Source organism: Hyperolius riggenbachi, chromosome 11 (assembly GCF_040937935.1).
Source record: "Hyperolius riggenbachi isolate aHypRig1 chromosome 11, aHypRig1.pri, whole genome shotgun sequence".
NCBI lineage: Eukaryota > Metazoa > Chordata > Amphibia > Anura > Hyperoliidae > Hyperolius > Hyperolius riggenbachi.
The window spans coordinates 248,229,384-248,245,581 of record NC_090656.1 but is presented as its reverse complement, the minus strand read 5'-3'; the positions used below and the strand labels follow the sequence as shown (position 1 = coordinate 248,245,581).

The following is a 16,198-nucleotide window of genomic DNA, read 5'->3' as shown; positions in this document are numbered from 1 at the left end:
CAAAAACGTGCATGAATCCACTTGCAAACCGCTCAGACAAAACGCTAGCGGTTGCGTTTTGCGTTTGCTGATTTCAGTGGGTTCCAGGCCTAAATGTGCATACAAGCAGGGATTCTGTACCTTGACCTGATCCTGCAACTTCCACCTCCACAACATCTCCAGGATCCGCTCCTACCGGTCCCCTGACTCCCCCAAACCCCTCATCCATGCCCTCATCATCTCCCACCTGGACTATTGCAATATACTTTTATTAGGCCTCTCCTCAAACACCCCCCCCCCCTTTAGTCAATAATGAATGCAGCATCCAGACTAATCTTCTTTTCTCATCGCTGTGCCTCTACAACTCCCCTCTGTAAAGCCCTCCACCGTCTCCCCATCCGCTTCAGGATCAACTTGACCCCCTCTGAGCCTCCAACGACCATATTTCACTCCCATGCATGATTGCAGGACTTTCCTAGGGCTGTTTCCTCTTTCTGGAACTCACTCCCACCAGCCATCAGACTCGCCCCCCACCTTTAACCACTTGCCGACCGCGCACTCATAACGCGCGTCGGCAAAGTGGCAGCTGCAGGACCAGCGACGCAGTACTGCGTCACCAGCTGCAGGCTGATTAATCAGGAAGCAGCCGCTCGCGCGAGCGGCTGCTTCCTGTTAATTCACGGCGGGGGGCTCCGTGAATAGCCTGCGGGCCGCCGATGGCGGCTCGCAGGCTAAATGTAAATACAAGCAGAAATAATCCGCTTTGTTTACATTGTACGGCGCTGCTGCGCAGCAGCGCCGTAAGTCAGATCGGCGATCCCCGGCCAATCAGCAGCCGGGGATCGCCGCCATGTGACAGGGGACGTCCTGTCACTGGCTGCACAGGACGGATAGCGTCCTGTGCAGCCCCGATCTCCGAGGGGGGAGCAGGTAGGAGAGGGAGGAGGGAATTTCGCCGCGGAGGGGGGCTTTGAGGTGCCCCCCCCCGCCAGCCACACGCAGGCAGGAGAGATCGGACCCCCCCCCAGCACATCATCCCCCTAGTGGGGAAAAAAGGGGGGCAATCTGATCTCTCTGCCTGCTACCTGATCTGTGCTGGGGGCTGCAGAGCCCACCCAGCACAGATCACTAAACACAGCGCTGGTCCTTAAGGGGGGGTAAAGGGTGGGTCCTCAAGTGGTTAAAGGGAATCTGAAGTGAAAATAAACGTATGATATCATGAATTGTATGTGTAGTACAGCTAAGAAATAGAACAGAAGTAGCAAAGATATGAGTCTCATATTGTTTCCAGCACAGGAAGAGTTAAGAAACTTCACTTGTTATCTATGCTAAAGAGCTTCTCTGAACTCTCTGACTAATTAAGTCAGAGGGCGGTGCTATTTTCTGAAGCACTTATGCTGGGAATACACAATGCGTTTTTGAGGCAGATAGATGGTCCGACAGATAATTTCCGACATGTCCGATCTCACTTTCGTTTTACCCCTCAATTTCTGATAGAAGTGAATGGAAATTGATAAGAAAAGATAAGTGGGAAATTGAGGGGAAAAACGAACAGCAAATCGACCACAAAAACGCATCGTGTATTCCCAGCATTATACATCAAAGATACAATGAAAGACAACTTCAGATAAGATATTACTGCAGGGAAGTTCAAAGGGTCATTACCTCTGCTCTGTTTCATAGTTTAAAATGCAGAGTGTAGTTCATAAACTGCAAATATTAGAGAATGAAGGAATGGTGTGTGTGTGTGTGTGTGTGTGTGTGTGTGTGTATATATATATATATATATATATATATATATATATATATATAATATAATATAATTTTTTTTTTTAAAGCTATATAACTGAAAATAAAAATTGGAGACTCTTTTTTCTTTGCTGCTAATGTTCTATTCCTTATACGTACTACACATACAATTCATTATATCATATTTTTTTTTTCTCTTCAGTGTCACTTTAATACTTCCAAAGGGGCCCTCAAGACTCACCTTTTCATGCTCGCCTACCCTCCTGCATCAGGACCATAATACGTTCTGCTGGGCACCCTCTCAACAGACGCACCTACTGTCTCCGCTCCCACCCTTTATGCTGGGGATACACCGTGAGTCTTTTTGGCAGATAGATGGCTCATTCGATCATTCCCGACAGGTCCGATCTGATTTCTATATTTTTTTTTTCTGATCGATTCTCTCATGGGAATCGAAGAAGGATGGAAAAATCCATCGGAAAGTAAATCTGCCAAAAAAAAAAACTCATCGTGTATTCCCAGCATTAGATTGTAAGCCCTCCTTCCTAGTGTTTTCAGCTCGATTATGCAATCTTAAGCCCCATCTACATGATACGATTCTTTGTGCGATTCGATTACGTTCTATTTACGATCCGATTAAAGGGAACCAGAGACAAAGCACCCTCATGTATTTTACCATATATATCAGTGGGAACATTAGAGAAAACACCTACCCTGCTCTCTGTTTCATCCTTCACTGCTCAGTCTGCTTCTAATCAGCCATGATAAAATCCCAGACTGAGCATTCAGCCTGGCTTTGCTCAGGAATCATTATAGCTGAGTCTGTCTTCTCTGGTGTCTTTTCAAGTCGAAAGCCTGCCCCCTGCTGGCTCTGCTCAGGAATCATTATAGCTGAGTCATTATAGCAGTGCCAGACTGAATGCTCAGTTAGGGATTTTATCAGGGCTGATAACAAGCAGGCCGAGCAGTGAAGGATGAAGCAGAGAGCATGGTAGGTGTTTTCTCTAATGTTCCCACTGATATATATGGTAAAATACATGAGGGTGCTTCGTCTCTGGTTCCCTTTAAATCCGACATATCCGATCAGGATTCGATTCAATTCGAATTGACATTGCAAAACAATGGCAAATCGAATCGAATCCTGATTGGACATGTCGGATTTAATCGGATCGTAAATAGAATCGTAATTGAATCGCACAAAGAATCGTATTGTGTAGATGGGGCTTAAAGCTTTGTTCACATGTAAAATCGATATCGCTGACGCCATCGATTTTCGATTTTGTGAGTGATTTTTTTTTCCCTCTCCCGGCACTGACCTGCATGCTACTAAGCGCTTTTACAGAGTGATTCTGTCTTTTTTCACTTCCTGACGTCAGTCATAAAGTGAACTTTCACCCGGAAATGAATAAACGCAAAGTATTTATTCATGAAAGCATGAACGCAATCGCTGCACAAAGCAATTTTGTGAGCGTTTTGCGCTTTTCCTATACCTTCCATTGTAGCGAAATTGCTCCGAAAATGGTGCAGGCAGCGCTTTGCTGAGCGGAAAGCAGATGAAACGCGCTGATATGAACAGACCCACAAGGAAACCTTGCACAAGCGATTTTAACCACTTCTGTACCACGTGGTTTTTTGCCGATTAGTGCTGCGTAGGCTCTCCAGCCCGCAGCACAGATCAGATAGCAGCCAGGCCGATCAGACTTTCCCCCTTTTTTCCCCACTAGGGGGATGTCCTGCTGGGGGGGGTCTGATCGCCGCCGGCTGCTTGCGCTTTGCGGGGGGGGCTCTTCAAAGCCCCTCTCCGCAGCGCTTCCTGGCCTCCTTCCCCTTCCCTCCCTCTCCCTCCCCCTGTGAGTGGAAAGCCGTCCTGCGCCGGATAGGATAGGCTTTAGCCTATCAGATGCCGGCGATCCCCGGCCAATCAGAGGCCGGGGATCGCCGATCTCCTCTACGGCGCTGCTGCGCAGCAGCGCCGTATATATGTAAACACCGGGGAAGATCCTGAAGTGGTTAAGAGGCGCTGAAAAAAATAGCGAAAACGCCCCTAATGTGAACAAGACCTCACTGTCCGTCACCCTCTTGTGCACTAGAACAAAGACACTGAACTACCATTATGAAAGACATTTGCATGATCTTGTGTTGTTTTGGGGTCCTTGTATGTCCCACCTTGTATGTTACCCCATTTATCTATTGTACAGCGCTGCCAGGGGTGTAACTAGAAATCACTGGGCCCCCTTGCGAAACTTTGGATGGGGCCCCCCTCCCCCATGCTTTCTGCACACTGAATAGGGACTGTCTATAAATGTTTGTCTGCAAAACTTTGTATGATTCCTTAACGGTGGCTGAGCAGATGCAGTCATTAGAACAATTTTGCAGAAAGCAGAAAGTTTTTCTCTCTCTGTGTCCTTAGTTGTCAGTGTCTCAGGACAGGGCATATAAACTTCTCCCCCCACGGGGCCCCCTGTGGCTTCTGGGCCCCCCTGTGGCTGCATCCCTTACAGGGTCTATTGTTACGCCCCTGAGCGCTGCGTAATATGTTGCCGCTTTATAAATACAATGAATGATAATGATTGACCACCTTTGTATTCCCAGGCGCCGGGGCCGTTATCCACACTCACTCGAAGTCCGCCGTCCTGGCCACTCTACTGTTTCCGGGGAAGGAGTTCCGGATCACGCACCAGGAAATGATAAAAGGGATAAAGAGAGGCAGCTCCGGGGACTACCACAGGTGACGCCCTCTTCATGGCACTACATAATAATGATAATAATAATAATGGTAGACTATTGAGGGGAGAGCAGAAATAGTACGCTTTCTCATGGAAGTTTTCTGAAATCTGTTAAAGGACAACCTATGTGACATAATGAGATAGACATGGGGATGTACAGTGCCTAGCACACAAATAACTAGGCTGTGTTCCTTTTTTTCTTTCTCTGCCTGAAAGAGTTAAATATCAGGTATGTAAGTGGCAGTTTCTGTCTGAGTCAGGACTGGGTCAGACAACAGCATAACCCTCACTGATAAGGAAATACAACTATAAAACACTTTCCTAGGAGAAAATGGCTCCTAGGAACAGGAAAGAGATAAAAAGGGTCAATAGTTCATAGATTTTAGCTCTGGCATACTTCAATGAATGTGTCATTGAGCAAAAACAATAAAACAGTAAAAGCTTAAAAAGTAGATTTAAATATAAAACTGTGGAATATCGATAGATACAATTGTTTATTTCACTAGTTCACCCCCAAGTGGTTTTTATCCTAACGGACCAGAGCAATTTTCACCTGTCAGCGCTCCTCCCTTTTATTCCCTAATAACTTTCTTACTACTTATCACAACAAAATGATCTATATTTCGTTTTTTTCGCCACCAATCAGGTTTTCTGTGGTTAGTACATTTTGCTAAGATATTTTTCTAAATGTGTTTTAACGGGAAAAATAAGAAAATAATGGAAAAAAAATAATTTCTCAGTTTTCGGCCATTATAGTTTTAAAATTAAACGTTCTCCTGTGGATAAAACCAACACATTTTATTTGCCCAGTTGTCCCGATTATTAAACCGTTTAAATTATTTTCCTTATCACATGTATGTATGTATGGCGACAATATATTATTTGGAAATATAGGTGTTATTTTTCTGTTTTGTTTTGGGTTTTTTTGTCCGGTCCAGGGGCGTAGCAATAGGGGTTGCAGCGGTAGCGACCGCATCGGGGCCCTTGGGCCAGAGGGGCCCGAAAGGGCCCTCCCTCAACTACAGTATTAGCTCTCTATTGGTCCTGTGCTCATAATAATCACTTCTATAGATACTTTGAATAGTGGTAATCAGTAACACGCTGCTCCCCATCCCCTTCTTGCACCTCCTTGCACCTCTGACACTGTAGTTGCCATTGGCAGGGATTGCTATGTATAGAGTGCTTGGGGGTAATCAGTAACAAGCTGCTCCCCTCCCCTTCTTGCTCCTCTGACACTGTAGTTGCCATTGGCAGGGATTGCTATGTATAGAGTGCTTGGGGGTAATCAGTAACGAGCTGCTCCCCATCCCCTTCTTGCTCCTCTGACACTGTAGCTGCCATTGGCAGGGATTGCTATGTATAGAGTGCTTGGGGGTAATCAGTAACAAGCTGCTCCCCATCCCCTTCTTGCTCCTCTGACACTGTAGTTGCCATTGGCAGGGATTGCTATGTATAGAGTGCTTGGGGGTAATCAGTAACAAGCTGCTCCCCATCCCCTTCTTGCTCCTCTGACACTGTAGTTGCCATTGGCAGGGATTGCTATGTATAGAGTGCTTGGGGGTAATCAGTAACAAGCTGCTCCCCATCCCCTTCTTGCACCTCTGACACTGTAGTTGCCATTGGCAGGGATTGCTATGTATAGAGTGCTTGGGGGTAATCAGTAACAAGCTGCTCCCCATCCCCTTCTTGCTCCTCTGACACTGTAGTTGCCATTGGCAGGGATTGCTATGTATAGAGTGCTTGGGGGTAATCATTAACAAGCTGTTCCCCATCCCCTTCTTGCTCCTCTGACACTGTAGTTGCCATTGGCAGGGATTGCTATGTATAGGGTGCTTGGGGGTAATCAGTAACAAGCTGCTCCCCATCCCCTTCTTGCACCTCTGACACTGTAGTTGCCATTGGCAGGGATTGCTATGTATAGAGTGCTTGGGGGTAATCAGTAACAAGCTGCTCCCCATCCCCTTCTTGCACCTCTGACACTGTAGTTGCCATTGGCAGGGATTGCTATGTATAGAGTGCTTGGGGGGTAATCAGTAACAAGCTGTTCCCCATCCCCTTCTTGCACCTCTGACACTGTAGTTGCCATTGGCAGGGATTGCTATGTATAGAGTGCTTGGGGGTAATCAGTAACAAGCTGTTCCCCATCCCCTTCTTGCTCCTCTGACACTGTAGTTGCCATTGGCAGGGATTGCTATGTATAGAGTGCTTGGGGGTAATCAGTAACAAGCTGCTCCCCATCCCCTTCTTGCACCTCTGACACTGTAGTTGCCATTGGCAGGGATTGCTATGTATAGAGTGCTTGGGGGTAATCAGTAACAAGCTGCTCCCCTCCCCTTCTTGCTCCTCTGACACTGTAGTTGCCATTGGCAGGGATTGCTATGTATAGAGTGCTTGGGGGTAATCAGTAACAAGCTGCTCCCCATCCCCTTCTTGCACCTCTGACACTGTAGTTGCCATTGGCAGGGATTGCTATGTATAGAGTGCTTGGGGGTAATCAGTAACAAGCTGCTCCCCTCCCCTTCTTGCTCCTCTGACACTGTAGTTGCCATTGGCAGGGATTGCTATGTATAGAGTGCTTGGGGGTAATCAGTAACAAGCTGCTCCCCATCCCCTTCTTGCACCTCTGACACTGTAGTTGCCATTGGCAGGGATTGCTATGTATAGAGTGCTTGGGGGTAATCATTAACAAGCTGTTCCCCATCCCCTTCTTGCTCCTCTGACACTGTAGTTGCCATTGGCAGGGATTGCTATGTATAGGGTGCTTGGGGGTAATCAGTAACAAGCTGCTCCCCATCCCCTTCTTGCACCTCTGACACTGTAGTTGCCATTGGCAGGGATTGCTATGTATAGAGTGCTTGGGGGTAATCAGTAACAAGCTGCTCCCCATCCCCTTCTTGCACCTCTGACACTGTAGTTGCCATTGGCAGGGATTGCTATGTATAGAGTGCTTGGGGGGTAATCAGTAACAAGCTGTTCCCCATCCCCTTCTTGCACCTCTGACACTGTAGTTGCCATTGGCAGGGATTGCTATGTATAGAGTGCTTGGGGGTAATCAGTAACAAGCTGTTCCCCATCCCCTTCTTGCTCCTCTGACACTGTAGTTGCCATTGGCAGGGATTGCTATGTATAGAGTGCTTGGGGGTAATCAGTAACAAGCTGCTCCCCATCCCCTTCTTGCACCTCTGACACTGTAGTTGCCATTGGCAGGGATTGCTATGTATAGAGTGCTTGGGGGTAATCAGTAACAAGCTGCTCCCCATCCCCTTCTTGCACCTCTGACACTGTAGTTGCCATTGGCAGGGATTGCTATGTATAGAGTGCTTGGCGGGTAATCAGTAACAAGCTGTTCCCCATCCCCTTCTTGCACCTCTGACACTGTAGTTGCCATTGGCAGGGATTGCTATGTATAGAGTGCTTGGGGGGTAATCAGTAACAAGCTGCTCCCCATCCCCTTCTTGCTCCTCTGACACTGTAGTTGCCATTGGCAGGGATTGCTATGTATAGAGTGCTTGGCGGTAATCAGTAACAAGCTGCTCCCCATCCCCTTCTTGCTCCTCTCACACTGTAGTTGCCATTGGCAGGGATTGCTATGTATAGAGTGCTTGGGGGTAATCAGTAACAAGCTGTTCCCCATCCCCTTCTTGCACCTCTGACACTGTAGTTGCCATTGGCAGGGATTGCTATGTATAGAGTGCTTGGGGGTAATCAGTAACAAGCTGTTCCCCATCCCCTTCTTGCACCTCTGACACTGTAGTTGCCATTGGCAGGGATTGCTATGTATAGAGTGCTTGGGGGTAATCAGTAACAAGCTGCTCCCCATCCCCTTCTTGCACCTCTGACACTGTAGTTGCCATTGGCAGGGATTGCTATGTATAGAGTGCTTGGGGGGGTAATCAGTAACAAGCTGCTCCCCACCCCCTTCTTGCTCCTCTGACACTGTAGTTGCCATTGGCAGGGATTGCTATGTATAGAGTGCTTGGGGGTAATCAGTAACAAGCTGCTCCCCATCCCCTTCTTGCACCTCTGACACTGTAGTTGCCATTGGCAGGGATTGCTATGTATAGAGTGCTTGGGGGTAATCAGTAACAAGCTGCTCCCCATCCCCTTCTTGCACCTCTGACACTGTAGTTGCCATTGGCAGGGATTGCTATGTATAGAGTGCTTGGGAGTAATCAGTAACAAGCTGCTCCCCATCCCCTTCTTGCACCTCTGACACTGTAGTTGCCATTGGCAGGGATTGCTATGTATAGAGTGATTGGGGGTAATCAGTAACAAGCTGCTCCCCCTCCCCTTCTTGCACCTCTGACACTGTAGTTACCATTGGCAGGGATTGCTATGTATAGAGTGCTTGGGGGTAATCAGTAACAAGCTGCTCCCCATCCCCTTCTTGTGCCTCTGACACTGTAGTTGCCATTGGCAGGGATTGCTATGTATAGAGTGCTTGGGGTAATCAGTAACAAGCTGTTCCCCATCCCCTTCTTGCACCTCTGACACTGTAGTTGCCATTGGCAGGGATTGCTATGTATAGAGTGCTTGGGGGTAATCAGTAACAAACTGTTCCCCATCCCCTCTTGCACCTCTGACACTGTAGTTGCCATTGGCAGGGATTGCTATGTATAGAGTGCTTGGGGGTAATCAGTAACAAACTGTTCCCCATCCCCTCTTGCACCTCTGACACTGTAGTTGCCATTGGCAGGGATTGCTATGTATAGAGTGCTTGGGGTAATCAGTAACAAGCTGTTCCCCATCCCCTTCTTGCACCTCTGACACTGTAGTTGCCATTGGCAGGGATTGCTATGTATAGAGTGCTTGGGGGTAATCAGTAACAAACTGTTCCCCATCCCCTCTTGCACCTCTGACACTGTAGTTGCCATTGGCAGGGATTGCTATGTATAGAGTGCTTGGGGTAATCAGTAACAAGCTGTTCCCCATCCCCTTCTTGCACCTCTGACACTGTAGCTGCCATTGGCAGGGATTGCTATGTATAGAGTGCTTGGGTGTAATCAGTAACAAGCTGCTCCCCATCCCCTTCTTGCACCTCTGACACTGTAGTTGCCATTGGCAGGCATTGCTATGTATAGAGTGCTTGGGGGTAATCAGTAACAAGCTGTTTCCCATCCCCTTCTTGCACCTCTGACACTGTAGTTGCCATTGGCAGGGATTGCTATGTATAGAGTGCTTGGGGGGTAATCAGTAACAAGCTGCTCCCCATCCCCTCTTGCACCTCTGACACTGTAGTTGCCATTGGCAGGGATTGCTATGTATAGAGTGCTTGGGGGTAATCAGTAACAAGCTGTTCCCCATCCCCTTCTTGCACCTCTGACACTGTAGTTGCCATTGGCAGGGATTGCTATGTATAGAGTGCTTGGGGGTAATCAGTAACAAGCTGCTCCCCATCCCCTTCCTGCACCTCTGACACTGTAGTTGCCATTGGCAGGGATTGCTATGTATAGAGTGCTTGGGGGTAATCAGTAACAAGCTGCTCCCCATCCCCTTCTTGCACCTCTGACACTGTAGTTGCCATTGGCAGGGATTGCTATGTATAGAGTGATTGGGGGTAATCAGTAACAAGCTGTTCCCCATCCCCTTCTTGCACCTCTGACACTGTAGTTGCCATTGGCAGGGATTGCTATGTATAGTGTGCTTGGGGGTAATCAGTAACAAACTGTTCCCCATCCCCTTCTTGCTCCTCTGACACTGTAGTTGCCATTGGCAGGGATTGCTATGTATAGAGTGCTTGGGGGTAATCAGTAACAAGCTGCTCCCCACCCCCTTCTTGCACCTCTGACACTGTAGTTGCCATTGGCAGGGATTGCTATGTATAGAGTGCTTGGGGGTAATCAGTAACAAGCTGCTCCCCTCCCCTTCTTGCTCCTCTGACACTGTAGTTGCCATTGGCAGGGATTGCTATGTATAGAGTGCTTGGGGGTAATCAGTAACAAGCTGCTCCCCATCCCCTTCTTGCACCTCTGACACTGTAGTTGCCATTGGCAGGGATTGCTATGTATAGAGTGCTTGGGGGTAATCATTAACAAGCTGTTCCCCATCCCCTTCTTGCTCCTCTGACACTGTAGTTGCCATTGGCAGGGATTGCTATGTATAGGGTGCTTGGGGGTAATCAGTAACAAGCTGCTCCCCATCCCCTTCTTGCACCTCTGACACTGTAGTTGCCATTGGCAGGGATTGCTATGTATAGAGTGCTTGGGGGTAATCAGTAACAAGCTGCTCCCCATCCCCTTCTTGCACCTCTGACACTGTAGTTGCCATTGGCAGGGATTGCTATGTATAGAGTGCTTGGGGGGTAATCAGTAACAAGCTGTTCCCCATCCCCTTCTTGCACCTCTGACACTGTAGTTGCCATTGGCAGGGATTGCTATGTATAGAGTGCTTGGCGGGTAATCAGTAACAAGCTGTTCCCCATCCCCTTCTTGCACCTCTGACACTGTAGTTGCCATTGGCAGGGATTGCTATGTATAGAGTGCTTGGGGGGTAATCAGTAACAAGCTGCTCCCCATCCCCTTCTTGCTCCTCTGACACTGTAGTTGCCATTGGCAGGGATTGCTATGTATAGAGTGCTTGGCGGTAATCAGTAACAAGCTGCTCCCCATCCCCTTCTTGCTCCTCTCACACTGTAGTTGCCATTGGCAGGGATTGCTATGTATAGAGTGCTTGGGGGTAATCAGTAACAAGCTGTTCCCCATCCCCTTCTTGCACCTCTGACACTGTAGTTGCCATTGGCAGGGATTGCTATGTATAGAGTGCTTGGGGGTAATCAGTAACAAGCTGTTCCCCATCCCCCTCTTGCACCTCTGACACTGTAGTTGCCATTGGCAGGGATTGCTATGTATAGAGTGCTTGGGGGTAATCAGTAACAAGCTGTTCCCCATCCCCTTCTTGCACCTCTGACACTGTAGTTGCCATTGGCAGGGATTGCTATGTATAGAGTGCTTGGGGGTAATCAGTAACAAGCTGCTCCCCATCCCCTTCTTGCACCTCTGACACTGTAGTTGCCATTGGCAGGGATTGCTATGTATAGAGTGCTTGGGGGGGTAATCAGTAACAAGCTGCTCCCCACCCCCTTCTTGCTCCTCTGACACTGTAGTTGCCATTGGCAGGGATTGCTATGTATAGAGTGCTTGGGGGTAATCAGTAACAAGCTGCTCCCCATCCCCTTCTTGCACCTCTGACACTGTAGCTGCCATTGGCAGGGATTGCTATGTATAGAGTGCTTGGGAGTAATCAGTAACAAGCTGCTCCCCATCCCCTTTTTGCACCTCTGACACTGTAGTTGCCATTGGCAGGGATTGCTATGTATAGAGTGCTTGGGGGTAATCAGTAACAAGCTGTTCCCCAGCACCTTCTTGTACCTCTGACACTGTAGTTGCCATTGGCAGGGATTGCTATGTATAGAGTGCTTAGGGGTAATCAGTAACAAGCTGCTCCCCCTCCCCTTCTTGCACCTCTGACACTGTAGTTACCATTGGCAGGGATTGCTATGTATAGAGTGCTTGGGGGTAATCAGTAACAAGCTGCTCCCCATCCCCTTCTTGCTCCTCTGACACTGTAGTTGCCATTGGCAGGGATTGCTATGTATAGAGTGCTTGGGGGTAATCAGTAACAAGCTGCTCCCCATCCCCTTCTTGCACCTCTGACACTGTAGCTGCCATTGGCAGGGATTGCTATGTATAGAGTGCTTGGGAGTAATCAGTAACAAGCTGCTCCCCATCCCCTTTTTGCACCTCTGACACTGTAGTTGCCATTGGCAGGGATTGCTATGTATAGAGTGCTTGGGGGTAATCAGTAACAAGCTGTTCCCCAGCACCTTCTTGTACCTCTGACACTGTAGTTGCCATTGGCAGGGATTGCTATGTATAGAGTGCTTGGGGTAATCAGTAACAAGCTGTTCCCCATCCCCTTCTTGCACCTCTGACACTGTAGTTGCCATTGGCAGGGATTGCTATGTATAGAGTGCTTGGGGGTAATCAGTAACAAGCTGCTCCCCATCCCCTTCTTGTGCCTCTGACACTGTAGTTGCCATTGGCAGGGATTGCTATGTATAGAGTGCTTGGGGGTAATCAGTAACAAGCTGTTCCCCATCCCCTTCTTGTACCTCTGACACTGTAGTTGCCATTGGCAGGGATTGCTATGTATAGAGTGCTTGGGGGTAATCAGTAACAAGCTGCTCCCCATCCCCTTCTTGTGCCTCTGACACTGTAGTTGCCATTGGCAGGGATTGCTATGTATAGAGTGCTTGGGGGTAATCAGTAACAAGCTGTTCCCCATCCCCTTCTTGCACCTCTGACACTGTAGTTGCCATTGGCAGGGATTGCTATGTATAGAGTGCTTGGGGGTAATCAGTAACAAGCTGTTCCCCATCCCCTTCTTGTACCTCTGACACTGTAGTTGCCATTGGCAGGGATTGCTATGTATAGAGTGCTTGGGGGTAATCAGTAACAAGCTGCTCCCCATCCCCTTCTTGTGCCTCTGACACTGTAGCTGCCATTGGTAGGGATTGCTATGTATAGAGTGCTTGGGGGTAATCAGTAACAAGCTGTTCCCCATCCCCTTCTTGCACCTCTGACACTGTAGTTGCCATTGGCAGGGATTGCTATGTATAGAGTGCTTGGGGTAATCAGTAACAAGCTGTTCCCCATCCCCTTCTTGCACCTCTGACACTGTAGTTGCCATTGGCAGGGATTGCTATGTATAGAGTGCTTGGGGGTAATCAGTAACAAACTGTTCCCCATCCCCTCTTGCACCTCTGACACTGTAGTTGCCATTGGCAGGGATTGCTATGTATAGAGTGCTTGGGGGTAATCAGTAACAAACTGTTCCCCATCCCCTCTTGCACCTCTGACACTGTAGTTGCCATTGGCAGGGATTGCTATGTATAGAGTGCTTGGGGTAATCAGTAACAAGCTGTTCCCCATCCCCTTCTTGCACCTCTGACACTGTAGTTGCCATTGGCAGGGATTGCTATGTATAGAGTGCTTGGGGGTAATCAGTAACAAACTGTTCCCCATCCCCTCTTGCACCTCTGACACTGTAGTTGCCATTGGCAGGGATTGCTATGTATAGAGTGCTTGGGGTAATCAGTAACAAGCTGTTCCCCATCCCCTTCTTGCACCTCTGACACTGTAGCTGCCATTGGCAGGGATTGCTATGTATAGAGTGCTTGGGTGTAATCAGTAACAAGCTGCTCCCCATCCCCTTCTTGCACCTCTGACACTGTAGTTGCCATTGGCAGGGATTGCTATGTATAGAGTGCTTGGGGGTAATCAGTAACAAGCTGTTTCCCATCCCCTTCTTGCACCTCTGACACTGTAGTTGCCATTGGCAGGGATTGCTATGTATAGAGTGCTTGGGGGGTAATCAGTAACAAGCTGCTCCCCATCCCCTCTTGCACCTCTGACACTGTAGTTGCCATTGGCAGGGATTGCTATGTATAGAGTGCTTGGGGGTAATCAGTAACAAGCTGTTCCCCATCCCCTTCTTGCACCTCTGACACTGTAGTTGCCATTGGCAGGGATTGCTATGTATAGAGTGCTTGGGGGTAATCAGTAACAAGCTGCTCCCCATCCCCTTCCTGCACCTCTGACACTGTAGTTGCCATTGGCAGGGATTGCTATGTATAGAGTGCTTGGGGGTAATCAGTAACAAGCTGCTCCCCATCCCCTTCTTGCACCTCTGACACTGTAGTTGCCATTGGCAGGGATTGCTATGTATAGAGTGATTGGGGGTAATCAGTAACAAGCTGTTCCCCATCCCCTTCTTGCACCTCTGACACTGTAGTTGCCATTGGCAGGGATTGCTATGTATAGTGTGCTTGGGGGTAATCAGTAACAAACTGTTCCCCATCCCCTTCTTGCTCCTCTGACACTGTAGTTGCCATTGGCAGGGATTGCTATGTATAGAGTGCTTGGGGGTAATCAGTAACAAGCTGCTCCCCACCCCCTTCTTGCACCTCTGATACTGTAGTTGCCATTGGCAGGGATTGCTATGTATAGAGTGCTTGGGGGGTAATCAGTAACAAGCTGTTCCCCATCCCCTTCTTGCACCTCTGACACTGTAGTTGCCATTGGCAGGGATTGCTATGTATAGAGTGCTTAGGGGTAATCAGTAACAAGCTGCTCCCCCTCCCCTTCTTGCTCCTCTCACACTGTAGTTGCCATTGGCAGGGATTGCTATGTATAGAGCGCTTGGGGGTAATCAGTAACAAGCTGTTCCCCATCCCCTTCTTGTACCTCTGACACTGTAGCTGCCATTGGCAGGGATTGCTATGTATAGAGTGCTTGGGGGTAATCAGTAACAAGCTGCTCCCCATCCCCTTCTTGCACCTCTGACACTGTAGTTGCCATTGGCAGGGATTGCTATGTATAGAGTGCTTGGGGGGTAATCAGTAACAAGCTGTTCCCCATCCCCTTCTTGCACCTCTGACACTGTAGTTGCCATTGGCAGGGATTGCTATGTATAGAGTGCTTGGGGGGTAATCAGTAACAAGCTCCTCCCCTCCCCTTCTTGCACCTCTGACACTGTAGTTGCCATTGGCAGGGATTGCTATGTATAGAGTGCTTGGGGGGTAATCAGTAACAAGCTGTTCCCCATCCCCTTCTTGCACCTCTGACACTGTAGTTGCCATTGGCAGGGATTGCTATGTATAGAGTGCTTGGGGGTAATCAGTAACAAGCTGCTCCCCATCCCCTTCTTGTGCCTCTGACACTGTAGTTGCCATTGGCAGGGATTGCTATGTATAGAGTGCTTGGGGGTAATCAGTAACAAGCTGCTCCCCATCCCCTTCTTACACCTCTGACACTGTAGTTGCCATTGGCAGGGATTGCTATGTATAGAGTGCTTGGGGGTAATCAGTAACAAGCTGCTCCCCATCCCCTTCTTGCACCTCTGACACTGTAGTTGCCATTGGCAGGGATTGCTATGTATAGAGTGCTTGGGGGTAATCAGTAACAAGCTGCTCCCCATCCCCTTCTTGCTCCTCTGACACTGTAGTTGCCATTGGCAGGGATTGCTATGTATAGAGTGCTTGGGGGGTAATCAGTAACAAGCTGCTCCCCATCCCCTTCTTGCACCTCTGACACTGTAGTTGCCATTGGCAGGGATTGCTATGTATAGAGTGCTTGGGGGTAATCAGTAACAAGCTGCTCCCCATCCCCTTCTTGCTCCTCTGACACTGTAGTTGCCATTGGCAGGGATTGCTATGTATAGAGTGCTTGGGGGGTAATCAGTAACAAGCTGCTCCCCATCCCCTTCTTGCACCTCTGACACTGTAGTTGCCATTGGCAGGGATTGCTATGTATAGAGTGCTTGGGGGTAATCAGTAACAAGCTGCTCCCCATTCCCTTCTTACACCTCTGACACTGTAGTTGCCATTGGCAGGGATTGCTATGTATAGAGTGCTTGGGGGTAATCAGTAACAAGCTGCTCCCCATCCCCTTCTTGCACCTCTGACACTGTAGTTGCCATTGGCAGGGATTGCTATGTATAGAGTGCTTGGGGGTAATCAGTAACAAGCTGTTCCCCATCCCCTTCTTGCACCTCTGACACTGTAGTTGCCATTGGCAGGGATTGCTATGTATAGAGTGCTTGGGGGTAATCAGTAACAAACTGTTCCCCATCCCCTCTTGCACCTCTGACACTGTAGTTGCCATTTGCAGGGATTGCTATGTATAGAGTGCTTGGGGGTAATCAGTAACAAGCTGCTCCCCATCCCCTTCCTGCACCTCTGACAC

The 16,198-nt window shown here is 48.6% G+C and overlaps 1 protein-coding gene across 1 annotated transcript in view; it reads left to right on the top strand.

Annotated features, from left to right (window-relative positions):
* APIP (APAF1 interacting protein) overlaps nucleotides 1-16,198 on the top strand; it is a 64,358-nt gene that overhangs the window by 35,436 nt on the left and 12,724 nt on the right. The window contains exon 5 of the mRNA XM_068261580.1: nucleotides 4,321-4,456. Within this exon, the coding sequence (XP_068117681.1) occupies nucleotides 4,321-4,456 (136 nt within the window). The remainder of the gene's footprint in view (nucleotides 1-4,320; nucleotides 4,457-16,198) is intronic.